The sequence below is a fragment of the Epinephelus fuscoguttatus genome, linkage group LG1 (genome assembly GCF_011397635.1).
Source record: "Epinephelus fuscoguttatus linkage group LG1, E.fuscoguttatus.final_Chr_v1".
NCBI lineage: Eukaryota > Metazoa > Chordata > Actinopteri > Perciformes > Serranidae > Epinephelus > Epinephelus fuscoguttatus.
Window position 1 is genome coordinate 25,066,882 of NC_064752.1, and position 21,216 is coordinate 25,088,097.

The following is a 21,216-nucleotide window of genomic DNA, read 5'->3' on the forward strand; positions in this document are numbered from 1 at the left end:
ATCAGGCAATACGTAGTTTTGTTTATTGGGTGTACTATTGTATTAAATAATTATAACATCTTTGTAAATTAATACCGAGAAAAGTCTACACAGTAATGAGGGTGAAATGTAACTTGAGCGATTATGTAAATATCATGTGCCTTTCTTGCCTGTGGGAATTAAAATGAGGTCTTTTCTCAAAAACAGCTCCACAGTACTCTCTTAACGTACCATATAGAGCGGAAAAATAGGGTATATTTAATGCACGCCAAACCCAGGGCTCAAATTATGGAAATATTAATAATCGAAAACAGTACTAGACATGTAATGTGCAATATAATATTCAAAATACCCCAGTTTACCGTTTTTGTTTGGTGTAATCTACTGGATTAAAGGGTATATTCATTGAGACGTGGCTAATAGTTGTTTATTTTGTCTTTTGAGATTACATATCTATTTTACTATATTTAGCACACTATATAATTTGGACTTGAAGTGTTGCAGACATTAAGATATAATATTTTTGATGATATCACAGCTGATGAATGAAAATGGTCAGTTATTTACATGCATTGAATTCTCAAAGACCTTTTGTATCCCAGTACCTGCACAACAATATAGGATTTGCTGCAGATCCTACTTGTTTTTTAAATTTGTTGCAGGAAGTGCACAAAGTGTCTCATGATCAGACAATGTTTAAGGCAGATGTTTTGTTAAATTGCATCAACATAAAGGATAACAAATGTAATAAATTTTGTAGACATATGAGACACTGGCCTGCAATATCTTGCTGCAAACACTATTGGCATAGTCACTTTGAGACCATTGACTTGAAATTAATTTGGACTTACTATAACATATAGTTTGTAAACAATAAGGTTTGTAAAGTGAATTTTAAAATCATACACTTAATCTATCCAACAAATCACTTTTTAAAAATGTCTAGAAATTATCTTTTTGAAACCTGTGTGTCTTGTAATACTGGCAAAGAAACAATTACACATTTTACACACAAATGCATTCATTTAAAATTCTTCTGGATTGATGTTGAATTTGTTTTTGACTTGTAATGTGGAACTAAGATTAATTTACAGAAAAGAGATGCTGTTTTTATCATCATCAATCATCATCAAACCATTGTTTATTTGGGTAAAACTGACCTGAGTTCACAGTCAATGGGCAAGAAGGATATAAATATATGATGGCAATTGCAATAGAATGATGAAAAAAAGTCTATAAAACAAAATACTAGCAGCAATATCAAGAATTAAAAACAGCAAATTTTAAAAGGTAAAAAGATGAAAAGTAAAATAACAAGAATTAAATCTGCCCTAAATAACAAATACATAACAACAGGAATGTACTGAAAACCAGTTTATAACTGAGTCAATCCAGTTTCACCTGTAATACATAATGTTAATTTTAATACCTTTCCCGTATAAAAATAAATAAATTAATTAAATTAAATTAAATTAAATTAAAAACATTAAAAACAGTAAAATTTAGAGGAAATAAATCACGGAAAAAATCAGGAAAGAGACAGAGGGCATGTCTTTTATTTATTTTTATTTTAAATCTTCTCATTATATATGGTACATTTTTAATTTTAGTTTGAAACACTTAAAGGTCTGACAAATCAGAAACCCATTAGGACTATGGTAATTTACAATGCCTTAAAAACTTCTTTTTCCATTTTTGTATATTTTATGTACCCCGTTTGTTCTTTATTCCATGCTTTTGTATCATTTTATGATGACTGAATAAAGAAGGTTTTAAAAAAGAGTTTAACACTTTATTTATTTTTATGTGCTTCGCGCTTTTTCACCCCCGGAACCATAGTTGGAGCTACCTATACGGGGACGGCATTTATGGTCACACTGGAAAATTTTGGAAATTAGCAACGTTTATCAGTTCATTTTCACAGTTACTGTACAAATTAATTGGTCGGTCGTGTGCACAGCGAGGTTTCCTGAAGAGTCGAGCGAAGCCACGGACAAGGTAAGAGCCAACACCGGCCCGATGTTTGACTTTATCCGGCGCGTCTCACCTTACTGTCGGTTAGCCTTGTTGTAATGCAGGCTAGCATTAGCTACGGGGACGCTACACCTACACAATATAAGATTGTTATCTTGCTACAGCAGCCAACAAAACAGTCGGTCCGACACGGAAAGCTGCCTTTTCTTCCAGCCTGAGTCACAGCCAGCAGCCCCCGTCTGCGCTGCCACTAACGGACAATGAACGGCTCAACAATTAACGTGGTTTTAACGTTTGAATTTAGGTTTATTGTTGTGTAATTAGCTAGCACACTGGGCTGCTGACTCAGCCTGAGGAACAACTGTGTTTATATGCACTCAGTTAGGAAGCCAGCTAACGAAAGGTGATTGGTGTTAACGTTAATTAGCAATAACGACATCATAATAACAGATAAGCCCCAGAGGTAGCTTCATGCTACTTGCTAGCTTCCTCCATCCTCGGCTCAAAAGCCATTGGGTGAAGTCCCTCCCATGTGTCACGTCATATGTACCGGTGAGTTAAACATTTTTTTGAACATTAAATTCCGCACAGATGAACACGCTGTTCTGCCTGTAGCTGTCTGACGCTCAGTGCTTGATATATACTGATGTAAACACACTGTGCTAGTTATAATAACAACCTAATAGACCACACAAAGAGCAAACTTCCATACAGTATATTGAACTAAAACTGAAAGGCAACACTTTGGTTTTTGCTCCCATTTTTCATAGGGTTTAATTTAAAGATCCGTGACTTCTTTTAATGTACTCAATGGATATATTTCTTTAAAATTTTGGTCCCAAAGTTGTTAAAATCCATGATAGTGAGCACAGATAATCCATCCACCTGACAGGTGCAGCATATCAAGATGCTGATTAAATAGCATCATTACTACACAGGTGTACCTCGGGGTGGTGACAATAAAAGGGCACTTAAAAATGTGTAGTTCAGTCACGCAAAATAAGTTTTTAGGAGAGTGCCATTGGCATGCTGTCTAAAGAAATATCCACCAGAGCTGTCAACTGAATGTTCATTTTACTACCCGAAGCTGTATCCAGTGTTGTTTTAGCAGTACATCCAACCGGTCTCACAACTGCACAAGCCTGTTATGATGACAAAATGCTGTCAGGTCAAGACCCCGGTAAGGGCGATGAGCATGCAGATAAACTTCCCTGAGAGGGTTTCTGACAGTGTGTGCAGAAAAAATTCTTTGGTTGCGCAAACCAGGCTGTTCAGGTGGCTGGTCTCAATGTGGAAGTCCTGAGATGGTGTGGCTAGAGGTGATCTGTTAACATTTAGTGGACATCAACAGCTCTGGTGGACATAGCTGCAGTCAGCAAGCCAATGGCACGCTCCTTCAGAACTAGTGACATATGTGGCATTGTGTTGTGTGATCAAACTGCACATTTTAGAGTGACCTTTTGTTGTGACCATCTGAAGGCACACCTGTGTAGTAATGATGCTGTTTAATCAGCATCTTGATATGCCGCACCTGTCAGGTGGATGAATTATTGTGGAAAAGGAGGAGTGCTCACTATTACAGATTTTAACAAAGTCGTGACCAACATTTGAAAGAAATATATCTATTGAGTGCATGGAAAAAATGCTGTAGATCTTAAACCTGTGAAAAAGGGGAGCAAAAACAAGAGTGTTGCGTTTCTTTTTTGTTCAGTGTATTTTACTGTCAGATATTAGGTTTGCATCTGTAACCTCACCAAAACATTTAAAAGTATAGGTGTTTTTCCGTCTAGTAAGGATGTTTGCAGTATTACTAGTATTTGCTTTTCTGTACTTTTTGTCCAAATTAACAACGAAGACTCAGGCAGCAGATCTATCCATAATGTCTTAGGGCCATGATCAAGTTAAAAACCACTGAGTTGTAATTGATGCTGACCTTTATTTTTGTGTACATATCAGCAGCATTACCAAGGTAGCCTTCAGGCATCTCAGGAATATTTTAAAGAATTTTGAAACAATATTTCTGAATCTGACTGACCCAGTCAGGATCAGAAACACGTGTTGACACCTTTGTCATCAGTAGACTAGATTAATGTTCTTGTTTTGAGGTCTTACGAATAGTGTTGCCCTCCCCGGTTGGGGTCAGGGCATGATTTAGAATAAAGGCAGGTTATGGTTTGCCATTGCAGAGATGAATGTGAGGGTTAGGAACAAGGTTGAGTTGAAGTTAAGGTAAAGTGGAAGCAGAATTCTGATTTAATTGGTCCCCCTCACAGTTAGCTCAGTAGCTTATTCAAAATACTGTCCTTCACTTTCATAAGGGCTAAATAATTTAATCATATCCCTGCAGTTCTCAAACATCTCTGCTGGGTTTGTTTTCATGACAGAAGTGAATTCAGGATTCTTCCTGCTGCACAGAGCTCCCAATGGTCCGGCCCCAGATTATATCTGACATGCTTAAGGTGTCTGAGGTCACAGATTAGTCATCCAAAATCTGGCACATTACGCAGGGCTCAACAATAAGGATTGCCCCATCGCCTGGGGCAAGTTAAATGCCACGTTGGGCTTGTAAATGTAGCAACTCAAAAAAACTGAGAATTAAGCACTAGCCTAGCTATAGACTTTATTCATACAACAGCTAATTAATGAAACAATTCGTATAAAGGCATGTAAAAACTGACTTCAGGCAAATAGATTTCTGACTCACTTGACTAACCGGGCAAGTCGGGGAAAAAAACATTAATAATGAAACCTGTTATGTGCTGGGAAGTTTTTTTTTCCTTTATGTGTGATGTTTGTCTGTATCTATTGTGTAACTTGTTTTAGTAATTCAAGCATTGTAGTCAGTGGTTGAAGAATTACTGTCACTCAAAATCAGTCAAAGACAGTTTTTATATTTGATTAATAGTGCAGCTATTTCATCAAGTGAAAATACCAAACATTTGCCAGTTGTAAAATCTCACTGTCAGATAACTAAGTTCACCTTTGTGATGTTAAGATGGGGTGTCTTTTGTTATTTCAGGGCTCCTGATGAAGGTGTGTAGGTAATACTTTGAGAGCCTTGTAAGACGCCATGTCTGAAGAGGCGCTTTCAGAAAGTGACCTGGAGCCCAGCCTTAACAGTGAAGAGGAGTATCTGGACAATGAGGAAGAGGAGGACAATGAGGACATGGAGGAAGATGAGGATGAAAATGATGGAGACGATGAAGATGATAGTATTGGTGAGTGAGAAATGAACTTCTCTTGTGTCTTTTATTAGTCTAATGCATTCAGAGACAGTGGTAAAGAATGGAAAAGTAATTTACAAGCACTAAAATAGATTATTAAGACATCAGCTGAAACACTGTCTATTCTGTCTCTCTCCAGAACGACCTGCAAGCGCCCAGAGCAGGACGGAAACAGCTCAAGATGGCCGGGACTCCACCTCAGCTACCTCCGGAGAGCCATCCTCAGAGCCTCCGTCTCAGCCTGCGTCCCGCCCGTCCTCCAGGGCTCCCTCCAGACCTGCCTCTCGCTCTCAGCCTCCAACCAGCCCAGAGAACTCGAGCCAGAGCAAGCCACCTTCCAGCAAAACAAAGAAACATAAAGCCTCGAAATTAACCAAATCTTCAAAGTCTTCAAAAGGCTCCAAAATTCCCAAGCCATCTAAGCCTGCACACATGAGGAAGAATATCAGGTACCTTTACCTGTTTGATATTTGCCTCAGGTGTGTTACATAAAAACTTAAATTTTTGTATATATAATGAAATTTTTCATTATGCTAACAGGAAGCTGCTCAAAGAGGACCAGCTGGAGGCTGGGACCAAGGCTGCTCAACAGGAGGAGATGGACAGGCGGAAGCGTCTGGAGCAGCAGAGGAAGGACTTCCCCACACCAGCCTCAGCTGTCCCCGACTCTCAGCTAGGTGACTGCCCCTCTGTCTGTCTGTAACTGTCCCATATTTGTCCTCTTACCTGTAGTGCTATTCATCAGTCTAGATTGTTTTGGTGTGAGTTGGAGACATGGGCTTTAGAGATGTCTGCCCTCTTTAGCATATAATTATTTGAAAAACTTAACAGCAATGTGTCTTTCCAGAAATCATGACCCAGTTACTGAAGATAATCCACAGACCTTGTTGTGAGCAGTTAAATGTAGGAACTACTTTCTTTCAACCTTATCACAGCGCAGAAAGTAGCATGCACATACTCATGGACGAGAGGTTTGTGCTTGTTACAGCGCAAGATGTTAATAGTAATGGTGTCCTCCTCGGCTGAGCTGTAACGTTAGCTAGCTCAGTGGTGCGTAAGCTAGCAGTAGATGCACACTTCTTCTAAGCTGTTATACAGTTGGTTGGTGTAGTTCTGTAAAAGGTTTAGTTTATGTCAGTCATTTTCCAACTGAAACAACTCAAATGCACACAAGAAAAAATAAAATAACAACAATAATAATAAAAGTCATTTCTTTTGAAGCAGTGACAAACCAAAGAAAGCTTTGCTGACCGTAAAGGTGAAGGCTGAAGCCTCAGCTTATTGCACCTACCTTTTAATAGCTTTGTACTGTTCTCTTTAGATTTATACAATGAGACTGAAAGAAACAAGCAAAACAAAATATATTTTTTGAATACCAGAAAGTCCAAAACAAAATGAGAGGCATTCATAACACAGTTTTATATTTGTTAATAATCTTATTTTTAAGTATTTTTTTTTAAATCTATCAAGTGTTTTTAATTCCATTTCAAAAGGAATTTTCCTTTTCTTGTCTTTGTTTTTGTAAACATACAAGTTCCTCTCAGTTTATACTTACTCTCTAATTTTGAACAACTGGATACAATCTAGAGGCATATTATTTTTTACCTTCTACATTATTTGTGCAGTTTTAAAGTCCACCAAATATCTAAGTTTGAAAGCATGTGAGTAGAAAGAAAGTAGTTCCTACATGAAACTGCTCACAACAAGGTCTGTGGATTATCTTGAGTAACTGGGTCATGATTTGTGAAAAGAGACAGTGCCGTTGAGTTTCAAATGTTTTAAATGTATTTTTTGGCACTTTGAGCACCACAAGCCGAGTGCCATTTGGCTCCATTATATTCAAGAGAAGGCAGACATCTCTACGGCCAATATCTCCAACACTCTGCAACTCACACCAGAACAATTTAGACTGATAAATAGCACTACAGGTAAGAGGAAACATGTATTTCTTATTGTGGGGTGAACTCTCCCTTTAATTTTGACATATTTTTGTTTGTACTTTCTATCCTAAATTTACCAATACCTTCCCATCTCTCCAATAGTCGATGCTGCTTCAATTTTAGGAGAAGTATCTCACTTGGTCCCTGGTCTCCTGAGCAAGCAGGATGTGATCTGTCTGGACAGCAGTGGTGATGAAGATGAAAAAGTGGACCCCAAGCTACCTGCACTTGCCATTAGAGATGGTAAGATATCAGATACTTCTGTGAAACTATGATGCTTTTTTTCTCCACGTGGCTCCAGACAGTTTGAGACTGGAAAGCTCTCACGCAGTGCTCCTTTTCCGTGTGATGGTGCAGATATAATTGAGCTTAGTTCTGGGGACGAGGACGCCCTGCAGATAAGCAGCGAGTCGGCCGATGAGGATGCTGATGGCACGGGGGCGTCAGAGGAGAGCAGCGGGGCACACATCAACGACGCAATGAATCTGCCTGACGCACAGGGTCGAGTGCTGGTTAATATCAGTCACCCTGCAGACGAGAAAGACATTTACCTCGCTCCGCAGCTGGCCAGGGCCGTCAAACCTCACCAGGTATGCCCACCACCTCGTTCTCACTCAAATTCTCAATACCTAAACACTCAGCAGCAGAAACCAGCAGTCCAGCTTGTTTTCTCTCCTCGTGTCAGATCGGGGGAATCCGGTTTCTCTATGATAACCTCATTGAATCCCTGGAGCGGTATAAAACCAGCAGTGGCTTTGGCTGCATCCTTGCTCACAGCATGGGGCTGGGCAAGACACTGCAGGTCATTTCCTTCACTGACATCCTACTGAGGAATACTGAGGCTCACACTGTGCTGGCCATTGTTCCTGTGAGTAATCCAAGTGCACACTGTGCTAAAAGAAAGTATGTAGAGCACTCATTCATGATCTCTGAAGACACATTTTGATTAAATTAACCTCATAAATCATTGTTTCCCTCATAAAAGGTGAACACACTCCAGAACTGGCTGACCGAGTTTAACCTCTGGCTCCCGCCACAAGAAGCCCTCCCCCCCGACACTGACCCTGAACTTGTCACAGGACGCGCATTCAAAGTTCACATTCTCAACGATGAGCACAAGTATGTGACGTGTCATGTTGTGTGCAAGGTTAAGCATTTGTCGTCAAACATTTGAGCTCTTAATCACACTGACTGTGTGACCTGCAGAACAACGCTGGCCAGGGCCAAAGTTGTGGAGGACTGGTCCAGAGATGGAGGGGTGCTGCTGATGGGCTATGAAATGTACCGCCTGCTGTCCATGAAGAAGAGCTTTGTGATGGGCAAGAAGAGGAAATCAAAGAAGCCCGCAGGACCAATCATCATCGACTTGGATGAAGAGGATAGACAGCAGGAACTCATGAAAGGTCAGCAAAAGCCATTTGTTTAAGGCGAGCAGTGGCCTAAGCAATTTGTAAAGTTGTCTTTGTGCCTTAAAAACTCAAATGCGGATAAGATACAAATACAAACATAATTTACAGTGTAATTTATATTTACAGACTCATTCACTCAGTCTCTTCTCATTTGTCTTCAGGTATTGAAAGGGCCATAGCGCGGCCCGGTCCAGACGTGGTGATATGTGACGAGGGTCATCGCATCAAAAACTACCACGCCAGCACATCCCAGGCTCTGAAGAACATCCGCTCCCGGCGCAGAGTAGTCCTGACCGGTTACCCATTACAGAACAACCTCATTGAATACTGGTGCATGGTGGACTTTGTTAGACCTGACTTTTTAGGTACACGACAGGAGTTCAGCAACATGTTTGAGCGGCCCATTCTGAACGGGCAGTGTGTGGACAGCACACCTCAAGATGTCCGCTTGATGCGCTACCGCAGCCACGTGCTGCACAGCCTGCTGGAGGGATTTGTCCAGAGGTAAATCAGCTGTCAGTGCCAGATGTAGAAATCATGAAACAATGCATAGTATCCTGGATGATGCTTACCTGTCCATGTTCTCTGTGGTGCTTTTCTGGGTTGCAGACGAGGTCATGACGTGCTGCGGGACCAGCTTCCCTCCAAGGAGGAGCATGTGATCTTGGTGCGGCTCTCTCCTGTTCAGAGGGCGCTGTATACTGAGTTCATGAAGCGCTTTCGAGAAGCAGGGAACAGTGGCTGGCTCGGTCTAAACCCACTCAAAGCCTTCTGTGTATGCTGCAAGGTGAGACTGTTTCCCTCGCTGATAGGTAGAAACCTCTGGTACTGAAGATCCAGCCCAAGCGGTACACTCCTGAGGAATCAGGTCCATTATTACTGTGACTGTCAAAATACCACTGTGGCATTTAACTTTTCTGTCCTGGATCCCTCCAGATCTGGAATCACCCAGACGTCCTCTACGAAGCCTTGCAGAAGGAGAATCAGGCCAACGAGCAGGACCTGGACCTCGATGACATCACTTCAGCGAGTAACCCTCGTTGCCCTGCACCGGGTGCCGGCCTCAAAGCCAAAGTAGCAGACTCGAGCAACAGTAAAGTGAACAACACCCTGCCACCTCTCAATCCCTCTCAGGATCGAGCCAATCAAGTCATCACGTATGAATGGGTATGTCGCGACAGTCCATAGAAAGCTCTTTGCTTTACAAGTTGGTTTTACATAATTAAAGATCTTAATTAAATTAATTAAAATACCAAAATAAAGATTAGATAAAAGATTAAAAGAAATTAAAATATCTTAATTAATTAAAGATTACTCATATTATCCCAAATGATTCCAATGATGTTCAAACCCAGACAAATCTGTGATTTTAATTAAGGATATGGTCTGTATCATTTGGTCACCATCACCTGTCAGTAGCGTCACAAGCTGTCACTGGATTAAGGATTTTAGTCATCACATGTCTGGATCTTAAGTTATCAGAGAAACAAGCTGAGCAAACATTAGTTGCAGCTCACCTCTAGCCCATTTTGTGCCAGATAGTGCCAAAGAAACTCTCATTTTTAATGTGAACCTGCTTTGTCTAGCCTGAGTGTCAGACTGAAGCTCCCAGAACCTTCAGTCTGACATGGCTTCCATTGAAGGCGATTTACAAGGGGGAGGGAATTTGATTTTTTTCCCTAACCAATCAGTAGAGATCAACGACTCACCCAGAATCTGACGTCATTAGTATCCATGCCTCGGGGGTGCCGATAACAAGCGAGCATTGCCCGTTTAAAATGTCTCCATCGTCGTGCACGCCCAGCTGCATCGCCGTTAAATCCAGTTTAGCAGCTTCCTTAATTTGGTCCTCCATTAACGCGAGTAGTGGCGAAATACCTCGATAGCATCGTTAATGTGGTCTGTAGGATCTGTAGCGGTCGCCATTGTTGCTATCCTCACCAGTTACCCACCGGCGTACAGCTTGACTTCAGTGTGGCGCTGATTGGCTAATCGCTAGACCCGCCCCCACCCCCAGCGTTCATTGGTCCGTCCATCGTTTGGACGAGATAAATCGCAAATTCATTGAAGTATGCCAGACCAGAGATACAGGCCTACTCAGTTGAGTGGGCGGGGTCTATGGTCTGGAACCAGGCTATGCTTTGTCCAGTGTTTTTTTTTTTTTGTTTTTTGTTTTTTTTACTGGTATTAACACCGGGATCTATTTGTTTTGGAGAGGAAGAAACCCCAAGCACCTAATGACCACATTTTCAAATATTAGAACATAATACTCGTTGTGTCTGCTATGCCAATATGTATCTTTGTTGTCATGTCTGTGTTAGGGTTTGTTGTTTGGGTTCTCCAGGCCTGAAGTCTCTTGGAGTTGCACTGCCTTTTTATTCAGCAGCCTTTTCTTCCACATGATTTGTTTCAGGCAAAGGACATAATGTCAAACTACCGCACAGGAGTTCTGGAGAACTCTGCCAAGATGATTCTGCTCTTCCATTTGATTGACGAGAGTGTGCGAAGAGGGGACAAGATTTTGGTCTTTAGGTAAGTCCTCAGTCCAACATACAGTGTTCAACACAAATCCACCTTTAAGCAGCTTAGAGAAGAGGTAAACTGACTTTGCATTCTAGCTAATTAATCAGACTTAAAATTATGACATTTTAATGAAACGAAATTTGCAGTTGTTTGTACCAAAAGGTGTACATACAGCAGTACTGTGGCTATATAAAATAATCTAACTGATTAATTGTAACTTTGAATGTATCAGAATCAACAACACTGCTGTCATTTGAAGCCCATTTTACAACCCTGATTCCAAAAATGTTGGGACGCTGTATAAAACGTAAATAAAAACAGAATGCAATTTTCATGTGAATAGCTGCATTAGAAATATGTGTAATGACAAAAAATGACATGATGAATACTTGTTTTCCCCACTGTGTGTCCAAAAGGATTTACAAATCATTGCATCCCAACTTTTTTGGAATCAAGGATTTATTTTGTACCAAAGTGCACTTACTTCTCTCCGCCCTTATTATCTGTTTCTGCTCTGCACCCACTAGTCAGAGTTTGTCCACCCTGACAGTCATCGAGGACTTCTTATCAAAGAGACCCATGCCGACAGGCATCGCCTCCTCTGACACCCAGAGCCAAAACTGGGTTCGCAACCTCAATTACTACAGTGAGTCATTCAATCTCTGCTCTCTCTGCGCTCTCTTCTAAACTAGCAACTCAGAAAAGTGTGGTTGTCACCACTGAAGCCTCAAAAGATTGTATTTATTGATTTAGTATCACTGGCTGCAATTCATCAAGTTCTCCCATTTGATCGTCTGTCTTGGCAGATTTACACTGTCCAATATATTCATTTATTTTTACATATAATGTACATATGGAGTCTTTTCACTGTTCTGCCCAAATGAAAACTACCTCCCACATAAAAATTCAATAGAAATATCCACAATTAAAAATCTCCCAGCTTTATCTTATTGTAGTTATTCAATGACAAATATGGCCATGACACACTGTGTGAGTTAAAGTGTGTTCTGATGCTTCAGTGTTGAGAGATGACGTATGTCTGTCTGCAGGACTGGATGGGAGCACATCTGCCTCGGAAAGAGAGCGACTTATAAATCAGTTTAATGACCCAGAAAACATTGCAGCGTGGGTCTTCCTCCTGTCTACAAGGTGTGTGTCTCTGTTTTCTATTTTCTCATCATTTTTCACATCTCCTGTACACACTGGCAGAAATGTTATCAATAATTTGTTGTGTTCCACGGGAGTCCCAGTGGCGTATCATGTATAGTGCATACCCTCAGTCCCTCTTGTCTCTGTTTCTTCCTATCAATAAAGTGAAATGCTGAAAAATAAACTTTAAAAATAAAAAATTATAATTCACTGTGTTCTTTCCAGAGCGGGCTGCTTGGGAGTGAATCTGATTGGGGCCAACCGTGTCGTCGTGTTCGATGCCTCCTGGAACCCATGTCACGATGCTCAGGCGGTGTGTAGGGTGTACCGCTATGGTCAGAGGAAACCCTGCTACATTTACCGCCTCGTCTGTGACTTCACCCTGGAGAAAAAGATCTATGACCGACAAGTGTCCAAACAGGGCATGTCTGGTAAGAGATTTGTATATATGAACCATCTGTTTGTTAGACATTGCATTTGCACTATCCCTTATATTATCCAGTCAAAACTATAGAGGTTGATCTTATGATACAGGGTTAATGCATTTTTGAGACAAGCTTCAGCTAATAATAGTTATGTGTTAAAGTGCAGCCAACATCTGTTCAAATTACAGTTGTCAAATGGACACTTGGAAGTTTTACTTTTGAAAGTTGCTGCTTTAATATCCAGTCTTAACCTGCTGTGTCTGTGTGTGTTTAAAGACCGCGTGGTTGATGACCTGAACCCAGTGCTGAACTTCACTCGTAAGGAGGTGGAGTCGCTGCTGCATTTTGTAGAAGAGGAACCTGAACCAATCTCTGTGGTGTCCCGGGAGGAGTTTGAAGGAGTGATGTATCAAGCTTGTCAGCTTTACCCACACCTCATCACCAAGGTGCAGTTTCATGATAGGTGTTGCAAGAAAGGCAGTTGTGTTTTGATGTGTCAGTTTTAAGTTGCCAAATACTAAATTTAAATTATTTATTTAAGTATTGGCCGTATGGTGAGTGCTGCTCTGACTGCCAGAAGGCAAATGGTCTTGGGCTGCAGAGTACAAACACACAAACTAAATGAAATGCTGAATGCGTCAGCACTTAGCAAAAGAACACGAGAATAAAAACAGCAAGAATTTTCAGTAACAGTTACATTTCCCCATCTTATTGCTTATTGAGTTCACACCACACGACTTCAACACTGGTTTTCCGACATTTTACGGAGCTCCTCGACAAAAGCCACAGATCAGAAGGAAATCAGTGCTATGTAAAAAGCACGCTGATTTACAGAAGAGAAACTAGGGTTGCATGTGAAAAATGTATTTGAGTTCTGAGTTTTAAGTGAGATAAGAATCCTAATTTCAAGATAGCAGGCAGTGCAGTGTCAACAGTTCAGCAATCTGATGACTTGTCAATGTGCACACGGCTTTACCTGGTAAAACTTAAATCCTATCTGAAAAGGGCTGACGTCCGTCTGTGGTGAGATAAGTAAGATCGACCTGCCTCTTGCATTGAAAATCCGATCTGACGGCTGATCTGTAATTAAATTTCCTTCGTCCCATTTGTCTCCTTAGCAACCTTTCCATCATGAGTCCCTGCTGGTGGACCGGAAGGAGTCAAAACTGACAAAAGCAGAGAAGAGAGCGGCCAAGAAGAGCTATGAGGATGAGAAGCGAGCCTTGGTGCCCTACTCTCGGCCATCCTATGCCCCCTATTACCCAACCAGTGATCAGGCACTTGCAAACATACCAGCATTTAACCAACGCGGCTGGTGGGTCTCACACTGCATGATTTAGCTTGCATTCCTTTTTGGAAATCTCATTTAATGGTTTGCTAATGGTTTGTTTCTCTGTAACCTGTCCAACAAAAAACACCATTAAATAAGCTGGTTTGTTTCAGGTTGTAGCTCTGCACGAGTTTCTCTTTCTCTCAGACTAGACATGACTTATGTGTGTGTATATGTGTGTGAGCATCTCATGAGTTCAGCCCTCATATTTTCAGGCGTGCCATGGCACGGCCAGATGACAAGCCTGTGGCAAGTGTCAGGCCCATCCAGTCAACCCCTATCCCCATGATGCCTCGCCAGGTCGGTATGGGCATGGCTGGCTCCAGCTCTGCCGGCAGCCTGCCTGTCAACTTCCTGCAGAAAGCTGGAGTTTATGTGCAGAGGATCGTCACCACAACTGGTAATGAATAATGTTCTTTAATCACTGAAAGAACCACACTGACCCTGAAATATTACATTAACAATTTAATTTTTAAATAGTGTGAAAAATGAATTATCTCTTATCACATGTAATGACCACACATTAACATCCGCCATCTTATCTTGATCTACAGATATTGTAATCCCAGGAGCCAACAGCGCAACAGATGTTCAAGCTCGAATTAGTGCAGGAGAGAGCATCCATGTCATCAGAGGGTCTAAAGGTAGCTGCAGCTATACAATAGTTGCTCTCTGCATACAAAGCTATTAAAGGTTACAGCCTCCATCACTTGGTATTTTCTCCTCCACAGGTACCTACATCAGGACAAATGATGGGAGGATTTTTGCCATTCGATCTGGAAAGATCAGTAGGCCGGCAGCTGGAGGCTCTGCTCCTCAAAGAGGTACAAAATCTTATTTATTATTCATGTTACCTGTCTCCAATGCCAGGGGTCTTGTTCACGAGTGAGGGTAGAATGGAGCGTGAGATGGGTCGGCGGTTTGGTGCTGCTTCTGCAGTGATGCGGGTGCTACGTCAGACCATCGTGGTGAGGAGGGAGCTGAGCCAGAAGGCGAAGCTTTCAATTTACTGGTCCGTCTACGTCCCAACCCTCACCTATGGTCATGAGCTCTGGGTAGTGACCGAAAGAATGAGATTGCAGGTACAAGCGGCCAAAATTAGTTTTCTCCATGGGGTGGCTGGGCTCAGCCTTAGAGATAGGGTGAGGAGCTCGGACATCTGGAGGGAGCTCGGAGTAGAGCTGCTGCTCCTTCGCGTCCAAAGGGGTCAGTTGAGGTGGTTTGGGCATCTGATCAGGATGGGATAGACGATATGTAAAGGGGATTAAGGCTGCATTCACACCAAATGTGGCGTTGCAGCGAAAAACGCCACTCCTTCCATTAGTTTGAATGTGGGTAGTGCATCTAAGCTGTAGCAGTGGGTCCACAGGAAGGGGCTGAAAACAACACAGCGGCCCGCGGCAAAAAGTTAAAACAGATTCAACTTTGGGATAAATGTAACTCAGCATCACCCTGCATAACTGGCAATAAGATCACAAGACATCTGCGATCCACAGGAACAAGTAATACAGTCTCTGTCATTAATTGTTGTAGTGAATAAAAGAAATAACACATGCATGAACAGCTTGTGTACTATCCTACTAAAAAGGACACTTGCTTTTTTTCTGTGTGTGTGTGCGCATGTGTCATTTATGGCAATAAAGATACTACATGGTAACCAAAAGGAATTCTGCAGATCTTTTAAACCCACACAAACATACTTACTGAAGACACACAGTCAGTTGCTGAGATGTGGGGGTATAGGCTTTTTCTCCACCCTACACTCCCTCACACATGGGTCATTAAGTGACACTCCCACGCTGCTGCGCAACACTGTAGCACAACACGGAATAAGTTTATTGTGGAGTGATTTATTTTTTAGTTTCTAATAGCATTTGTACATTAAAGTGCATATTTGGCTACAGCGTCTTATTTCCAGGACTGACCTTTCAAGAATAAATTATTCAGAGGCAGAGACACTGTCCATGTCTCCTGACATTTCATAACTGAATTCCTCTCTCCTCCACAGACACCCAGGGGTCCCTGATCCATCCAGTCAGTAATGGCTGCTCATCCCCCGTGGACCAACATCAGGGCTCCCCCAACGGGGAGCAGCGGCCCGCCTCTCCCTTAAGCTCTGAGATCCTCAGAGAGCTCAGCCACTACACCTCCACAAGTGATGCCGCCGCAGCTATGGGGAATGAAATGCCATCACCGTCAGAAATGTCGGCTGTGCCAGCAGGGGATGAAGGCGGTTCGCAAAACAATCAGACTGCCGATCTCAGCAGGCAACTCAGTGACGACCTCTTGAGCTCGGCTTTAGAGATGCGTGGCAGCAAGCGTAGGAGTACTGACAGCCAAGGCAACACACAGGTGGGAGGCAAACGCACTTCTGCCGCAGCACGTTTCCCTGGACTGTCCATGGGCTCCGGTGGGCTCAGTTTTCCCCCCGTGGGTCTGAACTCCTCCTCCCTACTGGGAAACCTAAGTCACATGAGTCATCCACTTCTGATGGGTGGCACTGGTGGATCGTCATTCCTTCAGACACCAGGACAAACACTGGCTGACCTGCAGACCATGTTCCCGTCTGCAGGCTCAGACCTTCTGAGACAGTCTGCCACAGGGAACGGACACCTTCCCACCCCCTCCTCATCCTCTCTGCCCACTGTTTTCTCCTCTGCTTCCACCACCATCCCTATGTCATCTACACCCTCAGCAGCAACTTCTTCCTCCCTGGCATCAGGTTCTCTGCCTCCGTACTTGATGAATCCCAACATGGCCGGCCTGCTTTCGTCAGGCTTCCCTCTCAACTACAGTCAGTCGCTGCTCCCTGAGCCGAGGATGTTCCCCACCCCTCTCCTCTCTGGGTCAGGGGGGTTCCCCACGTCTAACTCCGGCTCTACTACATCCAGTTTCCTCTCCCATTTTAACAATCCCACTTCCAGCCTGCTGGGGGCAGCTCTGACCCAGCCGGACGTGCATCAGAGTGCGGAGAACGGCGGCAGTAGCTCTGATGACGACGTTATAGAGGTGACAGGACAGTAGAGACTCGAGACGTTCTGGAGATGAAGTTTCACACACAATTTTATGAATCATGGCAAACAGAAAGTACATTAGGGATGGGAATGCTTACATGTTTACACAACTAAATTAATTAAATGAATTCTGTTACAGTTTCTACCCTGAACTGATGATTAATGGTCAGATGCATCGATGTGTGAGCAAATCAAAATTGAATTGAGGGTTAAGAGGAAAAAAGTTAAATTATACAATTATGAAGTGACTCATCTGAATTAAATAAACATTTCAGGAACTAAAAATCAGTGTTAATCCTGAACACACACTATGAAGAGACTGTGATAAGTTAAATGTGTTTCAGCCTCGCTGTGAGACTGGCCATTAAACCTACATAATCACCCATGAAATAAACTGCATTCCCATTCCTAATAGTCTCATTAAACTACACACACACTCACAAACACACACACAGACTCTCACCTGAAAATGAGAGAATCAACTTGTACCTTAATGACTTTACAAAGTCAGAGTAACAAATCCTTATGCTGAATATCCCAGACTTGTTCAGCTGGAGCGTCAGAGCAGTGGGAAAAGACCTTTGTCTTTCGGGGACCAGCTGAATCTTTCGGGGGCTCTCTAAGCACAGCCTCAAGGCCTCGCCGTGCTGTTAGTTTTATTCCCCCTGAATTCAGATGGGATAACGCGATGAAAACTGCTTCATGTTGGATTGTCTCATGATATATTGCTAACAGTGCAAACCAAAATTTGTCCTACTGTTAAACGTGTCAGCCGCACACACCTGCTGAGCACTAACTTACCCGTTTTCTTTCAGCGGTGTTTCCTTTTTTTAGTAAACAATACTGGAAAGCTACAGAGTACAACAAATAACTCACAGAACCAGGTGTTTTTTTTGTCAAAATCCACTTGACAATATATTTAGAGAAAATCCTTGGAGGCTTACCTTTAACAGAAGAAATGTTAGGCTTTCAGAGCATATTTTAGTCTTTAGTAATTTGATAGACATTGTAGCATCCCCTGTTGAAAGGATATTATGTGTGATACTATAACTGAACATGTTGATACTTTGTAAATAGCAGTCATTATCATTGTTTATATTGCAAGTCAATACTGTGCAGTGTGTAGATTTTGGTTGTAGGGAGATGGTTTATTATTACAGTGACTATCATGATGATAAACACGCTCTCGCGTCGATGCTGGGGAAACAAATTTCAGTTCAGCTGTATGATTTCCTTTTATTTTCCCTCCCCTTAAAAACTAAAATGAATGTACTTTCATGTTAGCCTTTGATAACACGGAGGCTCGGACATGGATTCGGACTGTGTTCTTTCATTTTTAGCCTTAAACGACACAAAGGGGTCTTGAGTCTTAGCATTTATCTCGTCCTTTTTACAAATCCGTTGGAAGAACTACTGAGCATTTAGACAGTTGGTGTCAAACTCAAAACACAAGTAGAGGGCAGATTCAGCATTGTGATTAAAAGCTCCGAGTGTGAAAGCCAAAAGGAACACAAAGCAAGGTTTAAAGGGTTACTCTGGTATTTGTTTATCGGACTCTACTTTCCTATGTTTTTCTGTCGAAAGCCCGATTTGCACAGAGCTAGTGTTACCAGGGGACCTCATGTGATTTAGAAATTACCTCCCTGCATCTGTGATTTGTGCAGCACATTCGCACAGGATAAACAAAGTCTGTATTTTACTCAAATTGACTGACATTATCCCCCGGATATGATGCACACAGTCATTTGTAACACAAACACTACTAGCGATAATGTACATTTTACATGTAGGTTAAACAAACAGTACCTATCCTGCCACACATTGTCATGTTATCCATCTCAGCATCTGTCTAGATTCCGCTCAGCATCTGTCTAGATTTTGCTGTGTGGTGTGAAGAGCCTCCTGCACCCAAAATGCTGTCAAAACTTTCATTTATAATTGCCAGCGCAGCCTCCATAATTCAAAATGAGGTGTAGAGAAACCAGAAAACCCAAATACAACCCCAAATCACTGAGGTGCTGATTATCATAAGACTAATATTATCAGTTTGGAGAAATATGGTGGGTAATTTGTGAGGGAATTTTTACTTGACAAATTGCAGACATAGCACATTTTCATAGGATTAAGATCACAGAACTCCACTGCTGTTATTACAAATTACCAGAGGTCCTAAGGTCATACTAGTCCACTATAAGTGACTAACGCAGACAACAGTTTTTGAAATTGGTTCAGTGTTGAGCGAGACTGCCACAGCCATGAAACGAGCTGTACGAAACATTCACTAAAAGTACTTGTTTTTGACACTGACAGGCTCAGATTGTTATTGTAAGTGTCTGACCACATTATCGAAAGGACCTGACAGAGATAGACCTTTTTGTTAGAGAGTAAGATTTTTTTGTTTAACCAGAAACAGACCCGAAATAACCATCTCCATACCCACTAGACTTCATCTCAATAATCAGTAATTTTATCATTATGAAACACACTTCATACAAAGTTGACAGAAACAAATTAAAACTCAAAAAAACTTTCTTTGTTTGTCTTTCCACTGTTTTAACATTTAGACTCTGGTTGGGTTGAAATAAACCCTTAATTCGCAGAGTAAGATGTGAGAATATGCTGGCTCTATACAGGCTAAAATCACTGTTTATTTAAATGGAGTCTGGTGGGTTTGGCGATGGCGATTTCAGGGCTGTTTCTGGTTTTTACTATTCAAAAAAATGTCTATCTCTGTAGGGATCCTTTCCATAACACTGACAGACACATAAAGTAACAATTTGAGCCTGTCAGTGGCAAAAATAAGCACTTAAAATAGACGTAAATGGATGGTGCGCAAATGCCCCAAGTGGTTACACTGCAGCCTGTTTAATGGCTTTCTGCTGCAGCGCACTTGCTTTATTCTGGAGCAGTTTCAAAAATAGATATTCATTATTCACTTTGACACAAAAACATGGAAAATAGGGTCCAGGTTGAAAATACTGAAGTTACCCTTTAATGTTGCTAGCTCACTCGCTTCTCTTTTGTTGCAGTTTTACAATAGTGTCCCCGCCATCAGTCAGCCTACACCCTCCATGTAGTTTTGACTCTCCTAATTTTCTTGTGAATTATTTTCAGAGCCTTGCTGAGAACAAATAATAACCTGAACTGTAGAAAACATTGCATTCATGCAGGCTGAGTGTACAAAGCCTTGAGTCAATGTAGACACCAAACCATCAAAACAGATATCGAACATTTCACCACACCACCCGTGACCGTGGCAGAGCCAGGTCAGGTAGCGTGGTGGCCTTACCAAACTGACAGTGCCATTATGTGCTAGCTTTTCACCGAGGAGCGTCTTTAAGAGCAGTGCAGTGTACGTAGCTTCTGTCAGTAGTGTCAGTCAGTGTAGGTCTGCAGTGCTTTAGGGAGTTTAGGTCTTTGCTGTTCTCTGTAGCCTTGTGTTTCTGTGTTGTGATGACACCTCAAGGTATGTAGATTTAGGAAAGCCCCCCTTCCTCCGTCAGTAACATAGGCTAGACGCAGTGGTTGTTAGCCTTTTAGAAAACACTGGATAACCTGAGACAACACATCATTCCCTATAAAGTTGCATTTTTGTAGAGATGTTTTCCTGTGGGGGACTTTTCGCTCCCACAGTCTGAGTACTGTTCAGATTGTTACTACTGGCTCCTTCCCTGTTGTTGTTCTGGATGCTTCATTTCTATCATCAGCGATGTCTCCAGTTTTCTTCAGCATGTCTTGGGAACTTGTGATGGTTTGTTTGAGATTTGAAAGGTGGAGCTGGCACTTTGTAAAAGGATCATATCTGCTTGTGAACTGTACGAGGTACATCATACTGACGCCATGTCTTTATTCTCAGTCTTCTCAATCCGTTTGGAAACACTTTGCATTTTGACTCTTGGGAATCATTCGTTTATAAAAACTAAACCTGTCTGCAATTTCTTGTCACTTATTTGCATTTTTTATGTTTCATGGAAATATTTCATTCTTTTTTAAATGTTTTTTATAACTTCTTATTGGTGTCCACTCACCTGGCAGTTGTTTCCCTTTATTTCAATGTAAGCGTCCGAAATTTATTTATTTATGATGGAAAATACATTCTTTTTTTGTAATTACGTTTTTTAACCTTTTGTTCACTTTGACCCATTGACGGCTGATCCAGTAAGAATTTCGTACATGCAGCCTAGATCGAAGCAGAATATGACTGTGTTATCAATGTTATTTTAACAATAAAACACTCTTCTATTGCAGT

At 41.8% G+C, this 21,216-nt stretch overlaps 1 protein-coding gene across 1 annotated transcript; it reads left to right on the forward strand.

The window, feature by feature from the left end:
• Positions 1-1,839: 1,839 nt before the first annotated feature.
• rad54l2 (RAD54 like 2) lies at positions 1,840-21,211 on the forward strand. The gene is made up of 22 exons (XM_049572823.1): positions 1,840-1,977; positions 4,973-5,171; positions 5,317-5,626; positions 5,718-5,854; positions 7,220-7,360; positions 7,475-7,707; positions 7,803-7,985; positions 8,103-8,236; positions 8,324-8,520; positions 8,688-9,030; positions 9,136-9,313; positions 9,463-9,693; positions 10,940-11,058; positions 11,577-11,695; positions 12,099-12,198; positions 12,424-12,629; positions 12,900-13,069; positions 13,742-13,938; positions 14,169-14,353; positions 14,508-14,597; positions 14,685-14,777; positions 15,962-21,211. Exons 2-22 carry the CDS (start codon positions 5,024-5,026, stop codon positions 16,975-16,977), a joined length of 4,530 nt encoding a protein of 1,509 aa, XP_049428780.1. The 5' UTR covers positions 1,840-1,977; positions 4,973-5,023; the 3' UTR covers positions 16,978-21,211.
• Positions 21,212-21,216: the final 5 nt, after the last annotated feature.

Bases quoted from the DNA above. Each gene is read 5' to 3' on its own strand.
- rad54l2 (XM_049572823.1), top strand. From the start codon at position 5,024: ATGTCTGAAGAGGCGCTTTCAGAAAGTGACCTGGAGCCCAGCCTTAAC. The intron at 12,199-12,423 runs GTGTGTGTCTCT...TGTTCTTTCCAG, and splicing joins GTCTTCCTCCTGTCTACAAG to AGCGGGCTGCTTGGGAGTGA. The intron at 13,070-13,741 runs GTGCAGTTTCAT...TTGTCTCCTTAG, and splicing joins ACCCACACCTCATCACCAAG to CAACCTTTCCATCATGAGTC.